Source organism: Balaenoptera ricei, chromosome 6 (genome assembly GCF_028023285.1).
Source record: "Balaenoptera ricei isolate mBalRic1 chromosome 6, mBalRic1.hap2, whole genome shotgun sequence".
In the NCBI taxonomy this organism is placed as follows: domain Eukaryota; kingdom Metazoa; phylum Chordata; class Mammalia; order Artiodactyla; family Balaenopteridae; genus Balaenoptera; species Balaenoptera ricei.
Window position 1 is genome coordinate 103,052,208 of NC_082644.1, and position 18,699 is coordinate 103,070,906.

The 18,699-nt window shown below is 48.3% G+C and overlaps 1 protein-coding gene across 9 annotated transcripts in view; it reads left to right on the plus strand.

The window, feature by feature from the left end:
- ZNF618 (zinc finger protein 618) overlaps window positions 1–18,699 on the plus strand; it is a 185,024-nt gene that overhangs the window by 81,584 nt on the left and 84,741 nt on the right. For all 9 annotated transcript variants that reach the window (XM_059925422.1, XM_059925425.1, XM_059925423.1 and 6 more), the window contains exon 2: window positions 14,567–14,610. In XM_059925422.1, the coding sequence (XP_059781405.1) occupies window positions 14,567–14,610 (44 nt within the window). The remainder of the gene's footprint in view (window positions 1–14,566; window positions 14,611–18,699) is intronic.

The window sequence follows — 18,699 nt, forward strand, 5'->3', positions numbered from 1 at the left end:
AATTCAGGGTACCAGATTTTCTTTTTCCCCTGCAAAGAAAACAGAATTGTAGAATAATTTCAAAATAGTCTGGCTGTCTAGATTTCTCCGCAGGTGGCCATTGGGATGTGTAGAATTACAATCTTTCTTTTCTTCGTGGGCCTCTCATTTTGTAGGATGATGGGTGACTCCTTCCTTTCCAACTGTGAGAAGAACTATTTTGATGTTTTTAAAAATTCATGCAGTCATTCTCCCCCTCCCCCTATTTGCCTGGGCTGTTGATCTTGCGATATATTTATAGAGATTGTGGTTGGCTGACCAGGAGTTATTTTGCAATAGGAATTTGTAAGATTTCTACTTTGAGCGTGTGTTCCAGACTTTCCTTTCTTTAAAAAGAAAAAATCTTTCTTAGAGCATCTACTTTGCCCTTCTGTAATTATTTCTTTTCACAACCAAAGTAAGCCTTGTGTTTTGCACATTGTTTTTTTGTTTGTATTTCTTCTGTCTCTGGTCTTCTTTTTTTTTTTTTTTGTAAATTTATTTATTTATTTATTTATGGCTGCGTTGGGTCTTTGTTGCTGCGCACAGGCTTTCTCTAGTTGTGGCTAGCGGGGGCTACTCTTCATTGCAGTGCGCGGGCTTCTCATTGCGGTGGCTTCTCTTGTTGTGGAGCATGGGCTCTAGGCATGCAGGCTTCAGTAGTTGTGGCACGTGGGCTCTCAAGCACAGGCTCAGTAGTTGTGGCGCACGGGCTTAGTTGCTCCGTGACATGTGGGATCTTCCTGGACCAGGGCTCGAACCTGTGTGCCCTGCATTGGCAGGCAGATTCTTAACCACTTTGCCACCAGGGAAGTCCATCTGGTCTTCTCTCTTCTTTGGCGTCTCTTTTTACTCCAAATTTTAAAAGGCCACGGCTCCTTCTTCATGTAGGAATGTTTTTGCAAATGAGAATGTGGTGACTGGAAAATGGGTGCTTTGGGGATCAGGAGACCTCTGTTTCTCTATCTGTAAAAGAAGAGTGTTGGACTAGATTAGTGGGGGCAAGCATGCTACCGTCCCCAGCTTTACCTCGCTCACTGCAGACATCAATAATCAGTCACAGCACTCTTACTAGCTGAGCTGTGATGCGGCCCCAGAATCTTTCTCAACACGTTGCCCCAGGCAGCCATGTCTAATTGATTAGAATTGGCGCTGAAAATTAAGCCTGTTTGCCATGCTTGGACTAGATGATTCCCTAGACCCCATTCACATAATGGTTCTCTAAGTATTGGCAGTGCAATTCCCTTGTTCTTGAAATCAACTGACCGACCTTGATTACACTCCATCTGTATGCAGCACAGCCCTGGGTGCTGTGGAGCCACAGAGAAGCTCTAAAAAACTAGCCACCCTCATGGAACTTGCAGTTTGGTTGGGAGCAAGACTGCAGAGAGCGGTGATGTTCCCGGGTACGCTCAGGCACGCCCCTGGTGCTGTAGGAGGTTGTCCCTGTGCCAGGGAAGGCTTCTTGGAGCAGGGCCGGGGGGGGTCCAGCCGGTCAGAGGGGAATGCAGTCTAGGCAGTGGGACAGCGTGGGGAGAAACAAACAACAGGGCCAGCAAGTTTCAGAACTAGGAGGGTCATCAGAGCTCATCTGGTCAGAACTCTCCGTTTGTAACTCAGGAAACTGAGGCTCAGAGGGAGAAAGGGACTTGCCCGAATTTTAGTAAATGATAATTATATAGCTAAAGTTTAATAAATGATAAATCATTTTAATAAATGATAATTATCTCTATAGTTAATACTTGTATAGCACTATATGCCAGGCATTGTTTTTGTTTTTGTTTTTTTTTCCCCCCTTGGTTTTTTCCGCACGTACTTTAAATTTATTTATTTATTTATTTATGGCTGTGTTGGGTCTTCGTTTCTGTGCGAGGGCTTTCTCTAGTTGTGGCAAGCGGGGACCACTCTTCATCGCGGTGCGCGGGCCTCTCACTGTCGCGGCCTCTTGTTGCGGAGCACGGGCTCCAGACGCGCAGGCTCAGTAGCTGTGGCTCACGGGCCCATTTGCTCCGCGGCATGTGGGATCTTCCCAGACCAGGGCTCGAACCCGTGTCCCCTGCATTGGCAGGCAGACTCTCAAGCACTGCAGCCACCAGGGAAGCTCCCAGACATTGTTTTGAGAACTTTAATATATTAACTGATTTAGTCCTAAGTAGCCTTGTAAGGTGACGACTATTATTTCTCTTATTTGACAGATGAGGAAACTGAGTCTCAGAGGGTTAAGTGATTTACCCAGCGTCACATGGCTTGTAAGTGGTGGAGTCAGGTTTTGAACCTAGGCCATCCGGATCCAGATTCTCTACTGGGAACTACTGAGCCTACTAAATCCTGTTGGAGTCATCAGAACATGTTCTTGTTTTTTTTACTGTATTAATTTTACTCAACACCACCAATGGAATCATAATGACATCATCCAGATCTGTGCTCATACAGTACTTTTAGCACTAGCTGAGAATGTTAACAGACTTTATATGTTTTTATTCTAACCAACAGCTGTATTTCGTGGGGCTTTTTCTGTCTGTTTTACATAGGAGAAAACTGAGACTGCGAGAGGTGATGTGACTTGAGGCAGGTCACAGAGCTAGTAAGTGTCCCAGGCAGAATTTGGAGTCAAGTCTGCTGGACTCCAGATGTCAGAGTTGGAAGGTTTCTGAGAGACTGCCATTGGACAGGTGGGCAAATGGAGGGCCAGACATTGTCTCTGCCAGCGGTCAGAGGGGGTCTCCTGGCACGGGGGACTGCTGCTCTTCCCTGAGGACTGTTTGGGCACGCCCGCCTCCCTAAGCCCTTTACCTGGTCCCCTTGAAGAGGTTTTGAGTTGCCCTTACTTGCTGCCTTGTTTAAAAATACCTAAGGGGTTGACTTTTAAAAAACTCTGTCCCCCAGTTCCCCAATCCTGGGTTCACTCATTTGAAGCTTGCAACCCTCTGTATTCATAATATGTTTTTTTTTCCCATGAAGCAAAAAAGTTTTTCTTTTTTTACGCCCCCCCCACCCCCAACTTCCTGCTGATCTGAAGTGAATATTTATCATGTATTTAATGAGTAATCTGAGTCTTGGCTTGGTGAGGCTGTACCAGGACATGGTTTATGGCTGATCTGGTTTTAACTCGCTCCAGGCGGTTTTCCCTGGAGTTTTCTGTAAAATCATAAACCTGGAGAGAGAATTTTTGTGGAATCCAGTCACGTGACTTGCTCTTTTGTAAATTGAGAGATTAACTGTGTGATGGTTAAGAACTGAGATGCATTTCTTTTTTCAAAAGAAAACAAACAGAGCAGCATTTATGCACCCAGAGGAGCGTGTCCTCTTCTAAAGATGGGGAAAGTCACTCGCCAAGGTCACCTCTCTGGGCCTTGGAGCAGCATGGCACCGGGTTTGAGAACGTGAACTTGGAATCGGAGTATCTGGGTTGGAAGCCCGGCTGAGCCTCTTCCCGGCTGTTCCAGCACCCTGCAAGCTCTGGGTCCTCGCCTGGACAGTGGGGCTGGGAACGGTCCCCACTGCTTAGGGTGGTTGAGGAGATGAAATGAGATGGTGCACACGATGCCTGCGCCCCGGGCTGGCGTACAGGAGGTGCTCAGTAGATGCTGGCCGCTTGGGATCGCTGGTGTTATCCCTCTTCGGGGCCCTTTATGCTGGACTAATAATGCAAGCTGACACTATGTGGATGGAAAGGCCCCGCTCTAAGTGTGAGACTGATGAGCTCACTTCATCCTCACAGCAGCTTGTGAGGTGGCCACTCCCATCACTCCCATTTTACGGAGGAGGGAAGTGAAGCACTGAGAGGTCAATTTACTTGCCCAGGGTCCAGCTAGCAAGTGGCAGAGTTTGTGCTCCCGCCTGATTCCCAGTGACTACCACCCCTGCTGCTGAGGTCCTTCACACCTCTCTTCCTCAGTCTTAGAGCCTGAGGGCTTTTTTTTTTTTTTTTTAATTTTATTTATTTATTTATTTATTTATTTATTTATGGCTGTGTTGGGTCTTCGTTTCTGTGCGAGGGCTTTCTCTAGTTGCGGCAAGTGGGGGCCACTCTTCATCGCGGTGCGCAGGCCTCTCACTATCGTGGCCTCTCCCGTTGCGGAGCACAGGCTCCAGACGCGCAGGCTCAGCAATTGTGGCTCACGGGCTTAGTCGCTCCGCGGCATGTGGGATCCTCCCAGACCAGGGCTCGAACCCGTGTCCCCTGAATTGGCAGGCAGATTCTCAACCACTGCACCACCAGGGAAGCCCCCTGAGGGCTTTTTGACTGCTGGTCCTGGGGAGGGAAACCAGGCCTCACCTTGCTTAGCTCAGGCCTCAGCTGACCCTCTCTGGATCAGCCCCCGAACTGGTCTATCTATCTATCTATCTAATCTATCTATCTATCTATTTATTATTTTTGGCTGCGTCAGGTCTTAGTTGCAGCATGCGGGATCTTTCGTTGCAGCCCGTGGGTTCTTTGTTGTGGCGCATGGGCTTCTCTCTAGTTGTGGCACACAGGCTCCAGGGCGCATGGACTCTGTAGTTGGAGCACGCGGGCTCTCTAATTGTGGCACGCGTGGGCTCAGTAGTTGCGGTGTGTGGGCTTAGTTGCCCTGTGGCATGTGGGATCTTAGCTCCCGGATCAGGGATTGAACTGGCGTCCCCTGCATTTCAGGACGGATTCTTAACCACTGGACCACCAGGGAAGTCCCCTGAACTGGTCTTAATGCCACCGTATTGCCCCCTCCAGCATCCCTTTTGCAGACAGGATCCCTGTAGTTTCTCTGCAACTGTCTTATAAATGTAAAATTATTTCAGTTTAAAAAGTTTAAAAAAAAAACCAAAAAACCCAATAACCTTGCTGGGCCTGACCTCAGGAACGACCTCATGCTTTTTGATGCAACCTTAGAACCCCTTGTGATCCAGCCCAGCTGGGCAAATAGAATTGACACTCATTAAGCAACCAGGAACTATTCTAGACCCCTTAGGTCCATGTAGGGACTGTGGGCTCCCATTGTGGTACCATCCAGCGCCCTGGGTTGAGAACGAGTCTTGTAGTCTGGGTGGTGAGTCCCACATGGCAGCCCAGGGGAGGCAACTGCCCCTCCGCTCTGAGGCAGGATCCCCCCACTTCTTCTAAGGTCCATGAGTCAGACCTCAGGGGTGGAAGTGGATTCACCTTTTACTCCTGGCGCTCTGCACACAATCCAAGGCTGACAGCGTTCCTCAGCAGCTGCAGTGGTGCATTTATTTTTAAACCTGTCACTTACTGAGCAACTACTGCATGCCAGCTCCACCCTGGGTGCCTTCCAAATGCTGTCGCAGGAGATCTTTGTCACTCCCAATAGCTCTAGGTCCTGGGGCTTTCTCTCCTCCACTGCGGTTCCCAAAGGCATCATCTCTTCCCTGGAAGATGACAGTGGCCTCCGTGTTGGGCTCCCTGACTCTGTACCGCAGCCAGCAGTTGCTTCCAGAGGTGCACATGCCTTCTGGGCGGCCTGTGAGCCTTGGAGTAAAGCTGAAACTCCTCAGCCTGGTTTACAGGTGCTCAGTAATGACCAGCTGTTGATGGCGACAACAAAGACGACGATGATGATGATGGTGATGATGTCAGTAATAGGGTCCTGCTCCCGTCCACATGGCTGCCCACCAGAGAGGAGAAGAAACTGCCTGTACCTGGAAACTTGTATGAAACAGACAAGGCATGTGCTCGTTCCATTCCCAGGAAGCCTGATTTATTTCTTGATACTTGTCCTCAGATAGCAAGGGCTTGGGGAGGGGCAGAAGGGCACCGTAACCTCGAGAAATAAAGACATTGGTCATTTCCCACAGGTTTCCCTTGTAGTTGGAAACATGGCCAGTCAATGAGGGGCCTCCCTCAGCCTCTGGGCTCTGGCCAGGAGCTCCCTGTGTGAGCCTGGCCATGTCAGTGGGCTGGTCCCTTCCTCCAGAGGTGGAGACCCTCAGAGAAGTCTCCATCCAGCCCTGCAGGGTTCAGGGACCCAGGCTTCCCAGCTTGGCAAGATGGCACCCTTCTGCTTGCTTACTGGCACGCAGCTTGTGTTAGCTCCGTTTGCATTAGATTTTGCATTCCCACTGTTGAATGGGAGCTCTGTGTGCCCTGTTCCAGCATCCTCCCTCAAGAAAGCCCTTCCTGATCCTATGGTCTCAATGGATCCTGTTGTTAAAGATGCTCATGGGGGCTTCCCTGGTGGCGCAGTGGTTGAGAGTCTGCCTGCCAATGCAGGGGACACGGGTTCGAGCGCTGGTCTGGGAAGATCCCACATGCCGCGGAGCAACTGGGCCCGTGAGCCACAATTACTGAGCCTGCGCGTCTGGAGCCTGTGCTCCGCAACAAGAAAGGCCGCGATAGTGAGAGGCCCGCACACCGCGATGAAGAGTGGCCCCCACTTGCCGCAACTAGAGAAAGCCCTCGCACAGAAACGAAGACCCAACACAGCCAAAAATAAATAAATAAATTTATTAAAAAAAAAAAAAAAAAAAAGATGCTCATGGAACCCAGGACTTTCTCTTCAGAGCATGTCTCTCAGTCGGTAATTATAAATGGGTAGCATGAAGTAAATAATCACGGCCTGTCTCCCCCACTGTTCTTGTTGCTGCTGTGTCCCCAGTAACTTCCCTGGTGCCCAGTACATAGTAGGCACTTAATGGGTAGTATTTGGGTGAATGAATAAGGAACCATGTCTGATTCATCTTAGTATCAGTCCCCCAAGGCCTTGCTCAGAATCACGCATCTAGTCTGAACTCTATAAATACCTACTGAAAAATGGTATCAGCCCCCTGGGTTCCAATTCTTTTAACCCAGAGTCTTCTCTGGTAGCCTCCACTCCACCCCTCAAGCTTGGAACCACTCAGTGGCTCTGAGTAACCATGTTCAGTTGGGAAAATAAATACAAAATTAGAACCAAGTACCACAAGCTAGAAACATATCACTGAATGTGATCTAAGAAGCAAGGTCTAATTAGGGAATTTATAACAGATTTAGTTCCCTGGGAATGGAATCCTCTTTTAACTTGCAAAGCTATTGTTCAGTGTTGGTACAGTCACCCTTCGTGGATGTTTTTCATGAACACCTGGTGTGTAAAAGTGGGGACTACCTGTGCTTGAGTTGGGGCCCAGTGGTTGGATAGGAAAACAGTTTACCTACATCGTTTGGGGGCAGGTTTGATTCGTTGGTTCTAGAGATGAAGGGCCAAGTATGTAGAGGAAATGGCCATGGACTTGGGATGAGAAGACATGTGTGAGCCCTGGCCATGCCATTGGCCAGCTGTGTGACCTTGAGTACGTATCTTGGCCCCTTGGGTGCTTGGTTAATTCTTGGTCAAAGGGGATAAACTGCAGTGTCTTCTTCACGGGGTTATTGGAGGATTCAGTGCAGTGTAACAGTCTATAAAGTGCTGTGCTGATGATTAATATTCTCATGCACCAGAGAGATGCAATTCCATTTTTCTTGGTCCAAGATTTTTGGAATCTTCCCTGATTCTTTTTTTCATACCCCACCTCCAGTTCGTCAGCAAGTCCTACTGGTTCTACCTTCCAGTATATTCAGAACGCCATGTTTTTCCTCAGTTCCCTCACTGCCACGACCCTGGTCCCAGCCACCTTCATCTTTTTCCTGGGCTGTTACGGTAACCTCACCCGCCTTCATCCTTGCCTATGGTCTGTTCTCAACACAGCATCCAGAATGATCTTTTTAAAATGGAAGTCAAATTACATTTGACTCTGCCAGAACCTTCCAGTGGCTCCCCAGAGTAAAAGCCAAAGCCCTTCAGTGGCTGTGAGGCTCTGCCCCCTGACCTCTTCTCGTCCTCGCTCACTCTGCTGCAGGCACACTGGCATCCTCTTTGTGCGTTGAGCACACCAGGTGCACTCCTGCCATTGGGTCTTCCCACTGGCCATTCCTTTTCCCCCAGTCACCACATGGCCAACCCCCTCACCTTCCATTGTTTACCCAGTGACACCTACTCTGATCACCTTATTTAAAATTGCAGCCCACGGCTCCTCCCTTGGCCCAGCATTCTTTTTTCTTTTTCTTTTTTAATTTAATTAATTAATTTATTTATTTTTGGCTGTGTTGGGTCTTCGTTTCTGTGCGAGGGCTTTCTCTAGTTGCGGCAAGCGGGGGCCACTCTTCATCGCGGTGCGCGGGCCTCTCACTATCGCGGCCTCTCTTGTTGTGGAGCACGGGCTCCAGACGCGCAGGCTCAGTAGTTGTGGCTCACGGGCCTAGTTGCTCCACGGCATGTGGGATCTTCCCAGACCAGGGCTCGAACCTGTGTCCCCTGCATTGGCAGGCAGATTCTCAACCACTGCACCACCAGGGAAGCCCCCCAGCATTTTGATTATCCCCTGCCCTTCTCTGTTTTTCCCCCCATAGAACTGATTACTTTCTAGCATACTATGTATCTTACTAATTTATTACTAATACTACCATCTGCCCCCTCTGCATATAATCACAATGAAGGCAGGGATATATCCCAACTGCCTAGAACAGTGTCCGGTGCATAGAAGGAGCTCAGTAAATACTTGTCAGATGAGCGAATGACTTTCTTCTGACTTGAGTCATGTATCTCAATGGGACAGAAAGTTCAAGTTAAATTTGGGGGATCCACTGGCTGTTGGAAAGGAAAGAGATATATAAATGAGGTTTGAGTTGTTTCAGACCCACTTGTCCTCCTCTCAGTAAATAGTAGGGGACGTAGAATCATCTTCTGGGCAGGTCCTGGGGCTCTGGTAGGTGCTTCTGGAAGGTTCAGTGCCTCCTGCAGGCCTCCAGGTCAAGTGCACTTGGTTTCACTCACCACTGACGCTGAGCATATTCCTGCAGGGTCAGTTATACCAGTTGGAAATTTAAAACAGAATTTTTGCGTTCAAACTAACATACATACATATATATGCAGTACACAGACATATTTTGGACTAATATGCATTTGGTACTTGTGGATATAACATTCACGTGAATTAGTAAGAAAGAAAATGAGATTTCAAAGACATTTGAGCATGCAGAGAACGTCCCTCCTCTCCCAGTTCACGTTCACTCTTCCCTTCCAAGGGTGGAAGGAAGCCGAGAAGCAGTGAACACTGGGGATTTGGAATTGTCCACTAGTGGATTTGAGGTTGTCCACCGGAAGCCAAGCATAGTGTTTAACACATAGTAGGCTTTCAAGAAATATCTGTTGAATGAAGAAAGGAGTGATTGATTATTTAAGATCAATTGTTACACTTTATCCAAGTATAATTGCCAATGCAGTTTATCATTCATCTAGGCAACCTCTCGGTATCAGTATTTCCTGAGAAATAATAATTAACGGATTCAACCTTATTTGCTGAATATTTGTGCCAGACCCTGAGCTGGGTGCTGGAGACATCGCCACGTGTAGGATGCGGTCTTTATCCAGGAGGAGGACAAAGTCTGGGAAACACAGGCCTTCCAGGACCTGTGGTCCCCATCCCATAGAGCAGGTGAAAGGCACTGGTGGTGGTGTGTTAGCAGTGTTGGGAGAACAATGAACAGGGACTAATCAAATCTGCTGGGGGGAGGGGGAGTCGTTGAAGTCTCCAGAGAGGAAGCAATTTTTTGTGTTGCAGTAGGGGAGGGAAAGGGCAAGATCCTAATTATACCACCACGGAAATGTGCTGCCTCTAAGTCCATCCTTGGCTTGACTGGCTGATGCACCATCTCGGAGATGCCCGCTCCACCCTCTCAGAGCTGCGGGTCCATGAGCCCTCACGTTTGCAGTGGCCCCTCGGCCTCCCTGAGCCTCTGGCTCCGCTCTCTTATCGCAGAAAGGCATTTCATTCTTCGAGATCAGGCAGCCAGGACCCAAGGAGCTGTTTTCCTCCATTGTGCAAGCATGACAAATCATTAATTTTTGATTGATTCGCTTAGAATTATGGGCGTCCCAGCATTCTTTCCGCCGCTGAACAGCTGTATAACAAATGAATATATCAGTGTGCACAAAAGATTGGCGATCTAAGAGAAGCAATTACATTGGCCACCCTCCCCCACTCTCACCCCTTCCCGGGCAATGAAGGAAGGAAATTTTTACCAGAAATTCCTCAAGTGGCTTTAAAAAAAAAAAAAAGCCTTTTTATAATTGAATTAAGTCTTTATCTCTTCATCTTTTGCAGCAGATTTCGAAGCACACGCCAGTTCCCCATGTGCTTGCTTGGGTTCCATCCATCCAGGAAGAATCTTTAATAATGAAATTTCAACTCACAAATTAAAACCAAAATGAAAAAAGGAAAAAAAAAAAAAGGAGCAAATTCTACCCCTCCTTTTTGCTTTTTTTTTTTTTTTTTTTGGTCGCTGCTATTCCTTTAAGATTTTGGAACCATACCAGTGCACTAAATGTGACCTCCATAACTTTTAAATTAAGAATTTATGCTGGCTTGAAATTTATGAAATATTTCAGCATGAAAGAAAGCCTTTTTCCCTCAGGAAAATTGAGCAATAAATCACAGCACTGTGGATTTACTGCCCTAGAGCCAGCGAGAGATAGGATTTTTTTTTTTTTTTTTTTTTTTGCTTCATTCTGAAAAAAAATGTAATCATATAAGACAGCTTAGCTGCTATCCTCCCACTCTCTAGAATTTTTAATTTCAGCTGTTTCTGCTTGGATTTATTTCCAATATTCCTGCTCGGCTTTTCAATTTCCTCAGTTATTAAATTTTAATTCAGTGCATTAGCATTTAAATTAAAAAAGGGTTTATTTTATCGAAATCGTTGGCCAGCCCCCATCCCGTAGCACACGAATTGCCTGTTTCTGCCATTTGCACAAAATGTGAAATGCAGCTAATGTCTTACAACTTACATTTGCACAAATTTAGAAATAAAATTTCTGGGTTTGGAATAATATTTTCTTTCCAAGAAAATCCTTAATAAGAGAATGGAAAAGAACAACTTAACGTTCATTTGGGAGGGAGGAGGAGGGTCGAATGAAACTAAAAATAGCCTTGCCCAGGTCCTGAGAAGAAGCTGGTGTGTTAAGGAATGGATGGGGCTGGGAGAGGAAGCCGGTGCCCTTACAGGGAGCGGGGGCGTGGTGAAGGGGGGGCTTGGATACCTTTACCCCCAGCTATGTGAAAGTGAGGAAGAGGACCTCTCATGAGTCCACTTCCCCCACCATATTTCATTTACCCTTGAGGGGTTTGGTTAAGGTTGGGTCAGCTCCACATAGAGTATCAGAGATGAAAAGGAGGGGGAGATGATCTGAATGAACTCTCGTGCCTCCCGTGCCTGTTTCTACCTGTGAGAACCTCAGGTCCAGGGAAAGGAAAGAGCTTGCCCAAGGTTCAAAGTGAGACCCAGACAGAGCCAGGCAGAAGCTGCATCTTTAGGAGCACATGGTCCAGTGGCAACAGCAATAGAGTTTCCATTACTTTAGTGGTTACTACACATCCCTGGCCTGTGCTTACGAGTTTACCTACATCGCTGCATTCAGTATCATTCTGACCAGCCCTTTGGAGAAGGCCTCAGGGCTGTGGGGTCTGGTAGATGCTCCTGACCTTCTGACTTGCAGCCCAGGATTCAGATCAGGCCCGGAGACAGGCTGGGAAGACTGCTGGCTCAGTCCAGGCCTGGCTCTGCCTCTTGCTCGTCTGCTGTGTAATCTTGTACAAGTCACTCTGTTTTTCTGTGCCTCAGTTTCTTGGGCCCAATTGGCGTATTGCCATTTTGCAGATGAAGAAACTGAGGCCTAAAGAGTGCAGATGAACTGCCAAGGATTATATAGCTTGAAAATGGCAGACCCAGGACTTGAACTCAGACTTGTCTGACTCTAAGCCCTGTGCTCTTGAACTTTGGTTCAAATTGAGAATCAGATCAGATTACACTGGGTAAAGGTGAGTTTGTGGTTTGGGATGAATTGCATGAAATTGCTGGTAGTAGACCATTTGGGCCTAGGAAAATGGCAAAGTCAACTTAATTCAAACAGTAGGGCTTGCTTTGAGATATTTGTGAGGACACAGACAAAGCCGGCTTGGCACCTTAGGGATCTCTACAATGAGAATGGGTGCCCTCAGCACTGTGGCTGGGGGGGCCCGAGAGGCTGTCCCCTGTTGTTAGGGTGGGTCTGGACTCAGCCAGGCCCAAAGGCTGAGACTGATTGACAGGTGCTGTGATATTGACACGTGCTCTCTTGGGCGTCTCTCACTTGTGCCCATTGTCCATCTCTACCCCCGTTCCCATATCTGCTTCTCATCTCTGCCGATAAACAGACATTTCCCACCCTGCAGGGATGAACTCTTCCCTCCAGCCATCTCATTTCCCCAGTTGTACCATCTAGGCTTCTACAAAAGGATTTGTTTGGACAGCTCTTTGAAAATTTTCAGCATTTTGTCTTTGTTTTATAAAAATGGGTGGAAAACAAAAATGCATGTAGCTACCAGTGATAAGAAGCTCAAATATCATAAACACAGTGAAAGGGAAAATGGGTGGAGATGGTCAGGTGTGCCTAAAAGAGAGACTCTTTTCCCCTACCCAATCCCATGTTCAGTATGCTTGAACTGGTCAACTCTGTGAAATTGTGAAGGAAAAGGACAAAAAAAAAAAAGACAACATTAAAACAACATTAAAAGTATGTATGAAATTCTAGAAATACATGCCTAGAGTTCAGTTTGAAAGGCTAGAGATCATTGGGGATTTTACCATTTTTTTAAGCTCTCTGGGACAGAATTTCCACCTCTACCACTTCTGCCTCTTCTGATATGAGCATTAGAACAACTTCTTCCCATTCGCTTTCCATACAAGTTTGAGGAACGCAAGATGTCGGAAAGAGGCTGTAATTGATCGTGTTCTTTTGCTCCCAGTGAAATGATTTGCAAACCATTTTCCGCTTTCTTGTTTCTTCCATGGAAATAATGCACTGGCATCCCATTAACTGCTCCCTCCCAGGCCTCATGTTTCTACCTCCCTATTTGTCCTTCACCTTTCCGTTTCCCTCGTGTGGACAGTGGAGGCTGTGTGTATTCACCCCATTTCCCGATTGTCCCTCCCTGAGTGTTGGAGGGAGATAAAATATTCCAGAGCGGAGGAAGGTGGGCATTGGAGTTGACCCAGACCTGGGCTTATAGCTGTGGGATGTTGGATAAATGCCTGAAATTCTTAAATGGGGATATTGTGTATGTGTGTTGGGGAACCCATCAAGAGGATTCGGTGAGAGGCGTTGAATGCCCACACACTAGCGCCGGGTGGGAAGTTAGCTCAGGGAGCGAGTCTGGGGTACCCGCAGGGGCCAGGCCATGGGGTGGGAAGTAGGCAAGAGTGGGTGGTGGGGACTGTGGTGAGCCAGGTATGTCAGCTCTAGCTGACCAGTCGTGTGGGACTACGTGTTGCTTTCAGAAGCTGAAATCTGGCTTTCTTGGGGGTGAAATGCCTTTATTTTTATATATTGACTGTTTAAATTGAAGCCCGCCATCTGGTTTTGCCAGCTTGCAGCTTCTCGAAAGCACTCATCCAAAGGTAGCTGCTGTTGTTTTTATTGTAGGTCCTCAATCCTTCATCTGCAATCCTGAAATTCGAAAAGCTTGAAAACAAAAAGATGTTTTGTAACTGGTGAGGAGGCAGAACTTGACCTGAAGGGAGAAGAGGCTAGTGGCCGGTTTCGTTTAGCCCACTTAGGGCTGCCTGCATAAGTTTTACTCTAGAAATATCAACGTGCTTGAGTACCAGGGGCTCCCCAGACCCTGCCAGGGTTATTTCAAAATAGAGAACACATGCGCCACATTGCCTTTCTAAAATTGGAAAGGTTCTGAATTTGGAAACACATGTACGCTAGAGTCTTGAACCTGCATTATTCTAACTGTGATTACTATTATTATTAATGTTTTGACAAAGCTGGGGACTGCATCTCCAACCAGGGGTGGTGGAGAACCCAGGCGTTTTTCCCATGTCCTTGGCCTCCTCATCGAGGTCCCCCCAGCACTGGCCTAGGAGTCAGGATCCCCGGGCATTTGTCACGCAGTTCTCATGAGACTTCAGGCAGCTCCCTCCTCTCCCAGGGCCTCAGTCTCTCCATCTGAACCAAAATTTTATGATTTCTGAAAATTTCATTTGGTCAGCCTTATCTTCCCATCGCCCAACCCCAAATAAAAGAGATTATGAAGCAGTGCTCTCTTGCCTCATCCTGCTTGCAGGGTTGGGGGACGGACTATTTTAACATAATAGGATTTTCCCCCTCCAGTTGGTAGGAATAAACCTTCAGCTACTGTTTTATTGGAAATCCCAGCTGAAAATGAAAATGGTGCAATTCAATCTCAGATTTAGTTGGTTACTTACTTTTCACTGAGTCCCCAGGGCTCTGTGGTTGCTGGGTTTGTGTTGGCAGTGGGTGCTCAGTTGGATTTAAAGGGCGAAGCAAATTGGGGGTGGGGGGGGGGATTTGGCTGTCCTAACTCCCTCTTACCACTGGGGGCAGACTTTTCTAGCCTGGAAGAATGGAGCAGGGCGTTGTGGCTGGCTCACCCCTCTGAAGGCTGGTGTTTGAGCGGGAGCTTGGTAAGGTACAGTGGGTAGAATCTGTGTTTTCCTCTTGGCTGATTTAGGTGTTCTGGGTTTCTTTTGCAGGCTGACGGAGCCAGTGCAGCTGGAAGGAAAAGCACTGCAAGCAGGTATGCTCCGCCTCCCCCGCCCCCTACTGCACCCACCCCCCCCCCCCCCACCGTCGTCTTCTCCCTGGTTTCATGACTAACAGCTACCTCTCTGTGGTCATCACCTTCCACCTGAAAGGATGAATGGTCCAGGCCAGCTCCCTTTGTTGAGAAGTAGTCATACTTCCCTGGAGGATATGAGGTTGTGGGTAGCACTTTCCAGCCCTCCTGGTGCCCTCTCTGGACACCTGTGACTGGAATCTAAGGATGACTCAGTGCTGAACTGGACTTGGCCGCTCACGTTGGGGGAGACTTACGGTGAAGAAGTGCAAGACTGGGCAGAAGGACCTGGGCTTGAATCCCATATCTCGGCTGCTGCATTGTGAACTCCAGGGACGCCCATCCTAGTCTGGAATTCATCGGTACCGCTTGGGTCCTGCGCTCGTATCCTGAACCCATCCCTCCAAAGCAGGAGGATGGGATATTCTGCTTAGCCAGACCTCACTCTCGGAGCTGGCAGGAGATGGGGGAGGGGTGGTCCCCATAGGAGAGCTGGGCTGTCGTTACCAAAGATGGGGGAAAGCGATGCTGGACAGGCCCATGTAGTAGACGTCCGCCACCAGGGGCGCAGGCAGGCACTTAACTTGGTGTAAATGTTAGTGCTGCTGCTGATGTTCGTTAGGTAGAGCAGAGCTGCAGTGGCCAGATGACCTTTATTTAGGGCATTGGAGGCAAGAAGAAGGCAAGGGACAGACTAGAGAGATGGCTCCTCAGGCCACACCCTCAAAATCTAGAACAGGCTCTGGGATGACCTGCTGGAGCTGGGTGTGCCAAGCAGAGGAGTTTGCCCTTTAGCACATGGAACACTAGTTCTTTAAATGTTAATACATTTTTATGGAAAAAAAGGGGTTCTATGGCCAAATAAATTGGAAGGATGGTGAGTTAAACAAAGTCAACAGATTTCTTTGCTGTGGGACTTTTCCAAGCATTTCATGTGCTAGTGTGTTTGCTTGAGAGCATCTGAGAGAGAGAGAGAGGGGAATGACATGTTTCTCAAACTTACTTAACTATGGAACGCTCTTATTGAGGTTTATCCCATGGAGCCAGTGTTTTGTGCAACGTGCTTTGGGAAACCGAGAGAGCAGAAGAGTAAGGTGTTCAGCCCTGTGTTTCAGGGAGATCACTCTGGCCCCCGTTTGCAGGAGACACCAGGCTGGAGGTCAGTGTGTCCCACCCAAGCCACCATGGCCTGGCTTCCACCCACCTCCCCAGTCTCCTCGTATGTCTCCCCCTTGCTCAGTCTGTTTTAGCTACCCTGACCTTCTCTTATTTATCTAACACTGTAAGCCAGGGGTTGCCCATTTTTACCTAGAAAGGGTCAGATAGAAAGTATTTTACACTTCACAGGCCATAGGTCTCTGTGGCAGCTTCTCAACTCTGCCAGTGTAATTCGAAAGCAGCCATAGATAATACGTAAATACACAAGTGGTCATGGTTTGCCAACCCCTGGCCTGAGAGCCTTTGCAGCTGCCGTTCCTTTGCCTGGGATGTTCTTTTCCCTGATCTTCCCATGATTCGTGCCCTTTGATCCTTCAGGTCTCAATTCCATCCTCCCCTCTGAGGAGCCTTTTCTGACCCCCTCCGACCCTGCCCGTGTCCCTCATGGCCTGTTTATGCTCTTCAATTATTCCACGTATTTGTGTACTTTTCTCTGCCTCTTGACTGCCAACTCCAGAGGCAGAGACCACGTCTGTCTTGTTCACTGCTGTGGGCTGGCCTCCAGCCGGTGCTCAGTGAGTGCTTATGGGATAGGTACACGGAGTGAGATGGGAGAAGATGCATGATGTAGGAGTCAGGAGTGTGGGCTGGAATGGAGGGCTGCACGGCCGGGCTTGGGCCTGGGAATCTGGATAGTGACTCGCGTGGCCAGCAGCTGCCCAGATCCTTTGTGTTTCTCTCCTGGGCCCCTGGTAGTGGAATCTTGCGTAAGAACAGTGTATGAGGCTATGGCCTGCGGGGCAGTTGGAGTCCCTAGACTGGCAGTGCCTGGAAGAGTTTCCTGGATCTGAATGTCAGGACTGGAAGGGGCCTTGGGCTTTGTCAGGTTCCCCTCCCCGCTCCCAACGCCCTTCATCGTACACATGGTGAAGAAAGGCCCTGCTCAGGGTCATGTGCTGAGTGAGTGGCAGCGTCAGGCCTTGACCCTGCCTAAGCCAGTGCTTTCTCTACACGGTGATGCTGTACTCAAGTGATCTAGCCAGCCTCCCCCACTGCCCTCTCGTGTTCATTGAGCACCTGCTAGGTTAGGCCCAGTGCTCTGTGCTATGGACTCAGGTGGATTAGATGCTAATTTATTCATCCAGCAGATATTTGAGCATCTGCTGTGTGGCAGGCACTGTTCAAAGTGCTGGGTCTGCAGCAGTGAATGGAGACAAATTTCCCTTCACTCCTCATCACTTGTATGTGGATGTGGTCCTTGCCCTCCCTCGCTAACGCATGAATCTCTCCCATACCAGCATCTCTGCCTGGTGATCAGAACACAGCAGGCGGGTTTCCCCACCGTGCTCATAGGTGCCTGAAGCTCTGTTTTGAGTCTTATCAGCCCAAGGCTGTAGTGAGAGGGAGAAGAGTGCTGCGATAGATTAGAGACGCTTGCCCCGGTCAGGGGAGGCGGGAGGTGGCATGTGTGCCATCTATTTGCTCTGCCTGATTAACCTAGGTTTGCATATACTCAGTGATGGAGCCCCCCAATGTTATTACCACAGTGCCAGAATATACACCAGGAAGGGCCAGCCCAGACCTTAGTGTGTGACTTGAGATGTAAAAAAAACATTTCTAATAATAATAATAACAACTACCATTTAGTCAGGCTCTGAGCTAAGTGATTTACATTTATTAATTGATGTAATTTTTATCACAGGTCTGTGAAGGATGCGCTTATTATTCCCATTTTACTGCTCAGGAAGCTGAGGCCCAGAGAGGTGTACAGGCATCAGGCTGCCCAGTTGGAAGTGAGCAGCACAGCCAGCGTGCCTGCCCAGGTCTGACTCCTCTGATGCAGGTGCCTCACCACTGTGCCCTCCTGCTTCCCCCAGGAAGTGATCAGTTTACAGAGGTTAGAGGAGCCTGTTAGGGGACCAGGGCTGGGCCATAGGCTGGGGGCTCGTCCAGAAGGCAGGGCCTCCAAAGGAGCTCACAAGTGCGTTTATACTGATTCTGTCATTAAAGCTAACAGAGCATCTTTGAAGGACCAAAGCAGCATTATTGTGGCGTGACCCAGCTTTCAGTGTGAGAAGTAAGTTCTGCATTTCAAACATCTCTGGACGTTTGTCCAGAGAACATTAACATAGTCCTTAGCTGACGCCACTGGTGAATTTGACCCCGGCCTTGGGTTAGATTGGCCAGGTGGGGTTTAGAGTTGTAGATACTTGATGGAACATTAGACTCATGCAGCCCCTGTTTCAGATGGGGAGACAAAGACCCGAGGCTCCCTGAAGTCAGAGTTAGGCTGGATGGCCCTGGTCGGGACTGACCTTGAAGGACCTGTGACCCTCTGGCCTCCGCTCCCTGCTCCCAGCCGTGCCGCACATGCTGTGTTATCACACCAGGGTCTGCTTTCGTCCCAGCTCCTTCCTTTTGGCCCAGAACACCTAATTTCGTTCCTTCTCCAGAGGGCCTCTGGCTAAACCCCAAAACCAACAGCATGGGCTGCTAAGGAATGAGTGTCAAATTGAGGGGGGACAAGGAGAGGTGGTATTTCTGATCCTAGGAAACAACTAACTGTGGTTTGGTTTACTTCCCTGTAACCCAACCTGGGTCGATCTTACAAGACCATTGATTCCAGCACTTGAGGTTAATGCTAACCTAGTGTGCAGGTTACAGATCACGTAGCACAACTGCAGCCAAACGTCACTTATTTTAAGAAGCGTGGGAGGCTGCGGGGCCTTAAGTGTGGAAAATTCTAAAGGAAACGCAGTTTTCATAATCAAGTAAATGTAGCTACAGACTTGCTGTAATGAGGAATTATGCCCTTTTTTTTTGTCAGTTGAAGGTTTTCAGAGCTGGAAGGACTCTGTAGATAATCTGGTCCAACCCTTTCATCTGGAGATA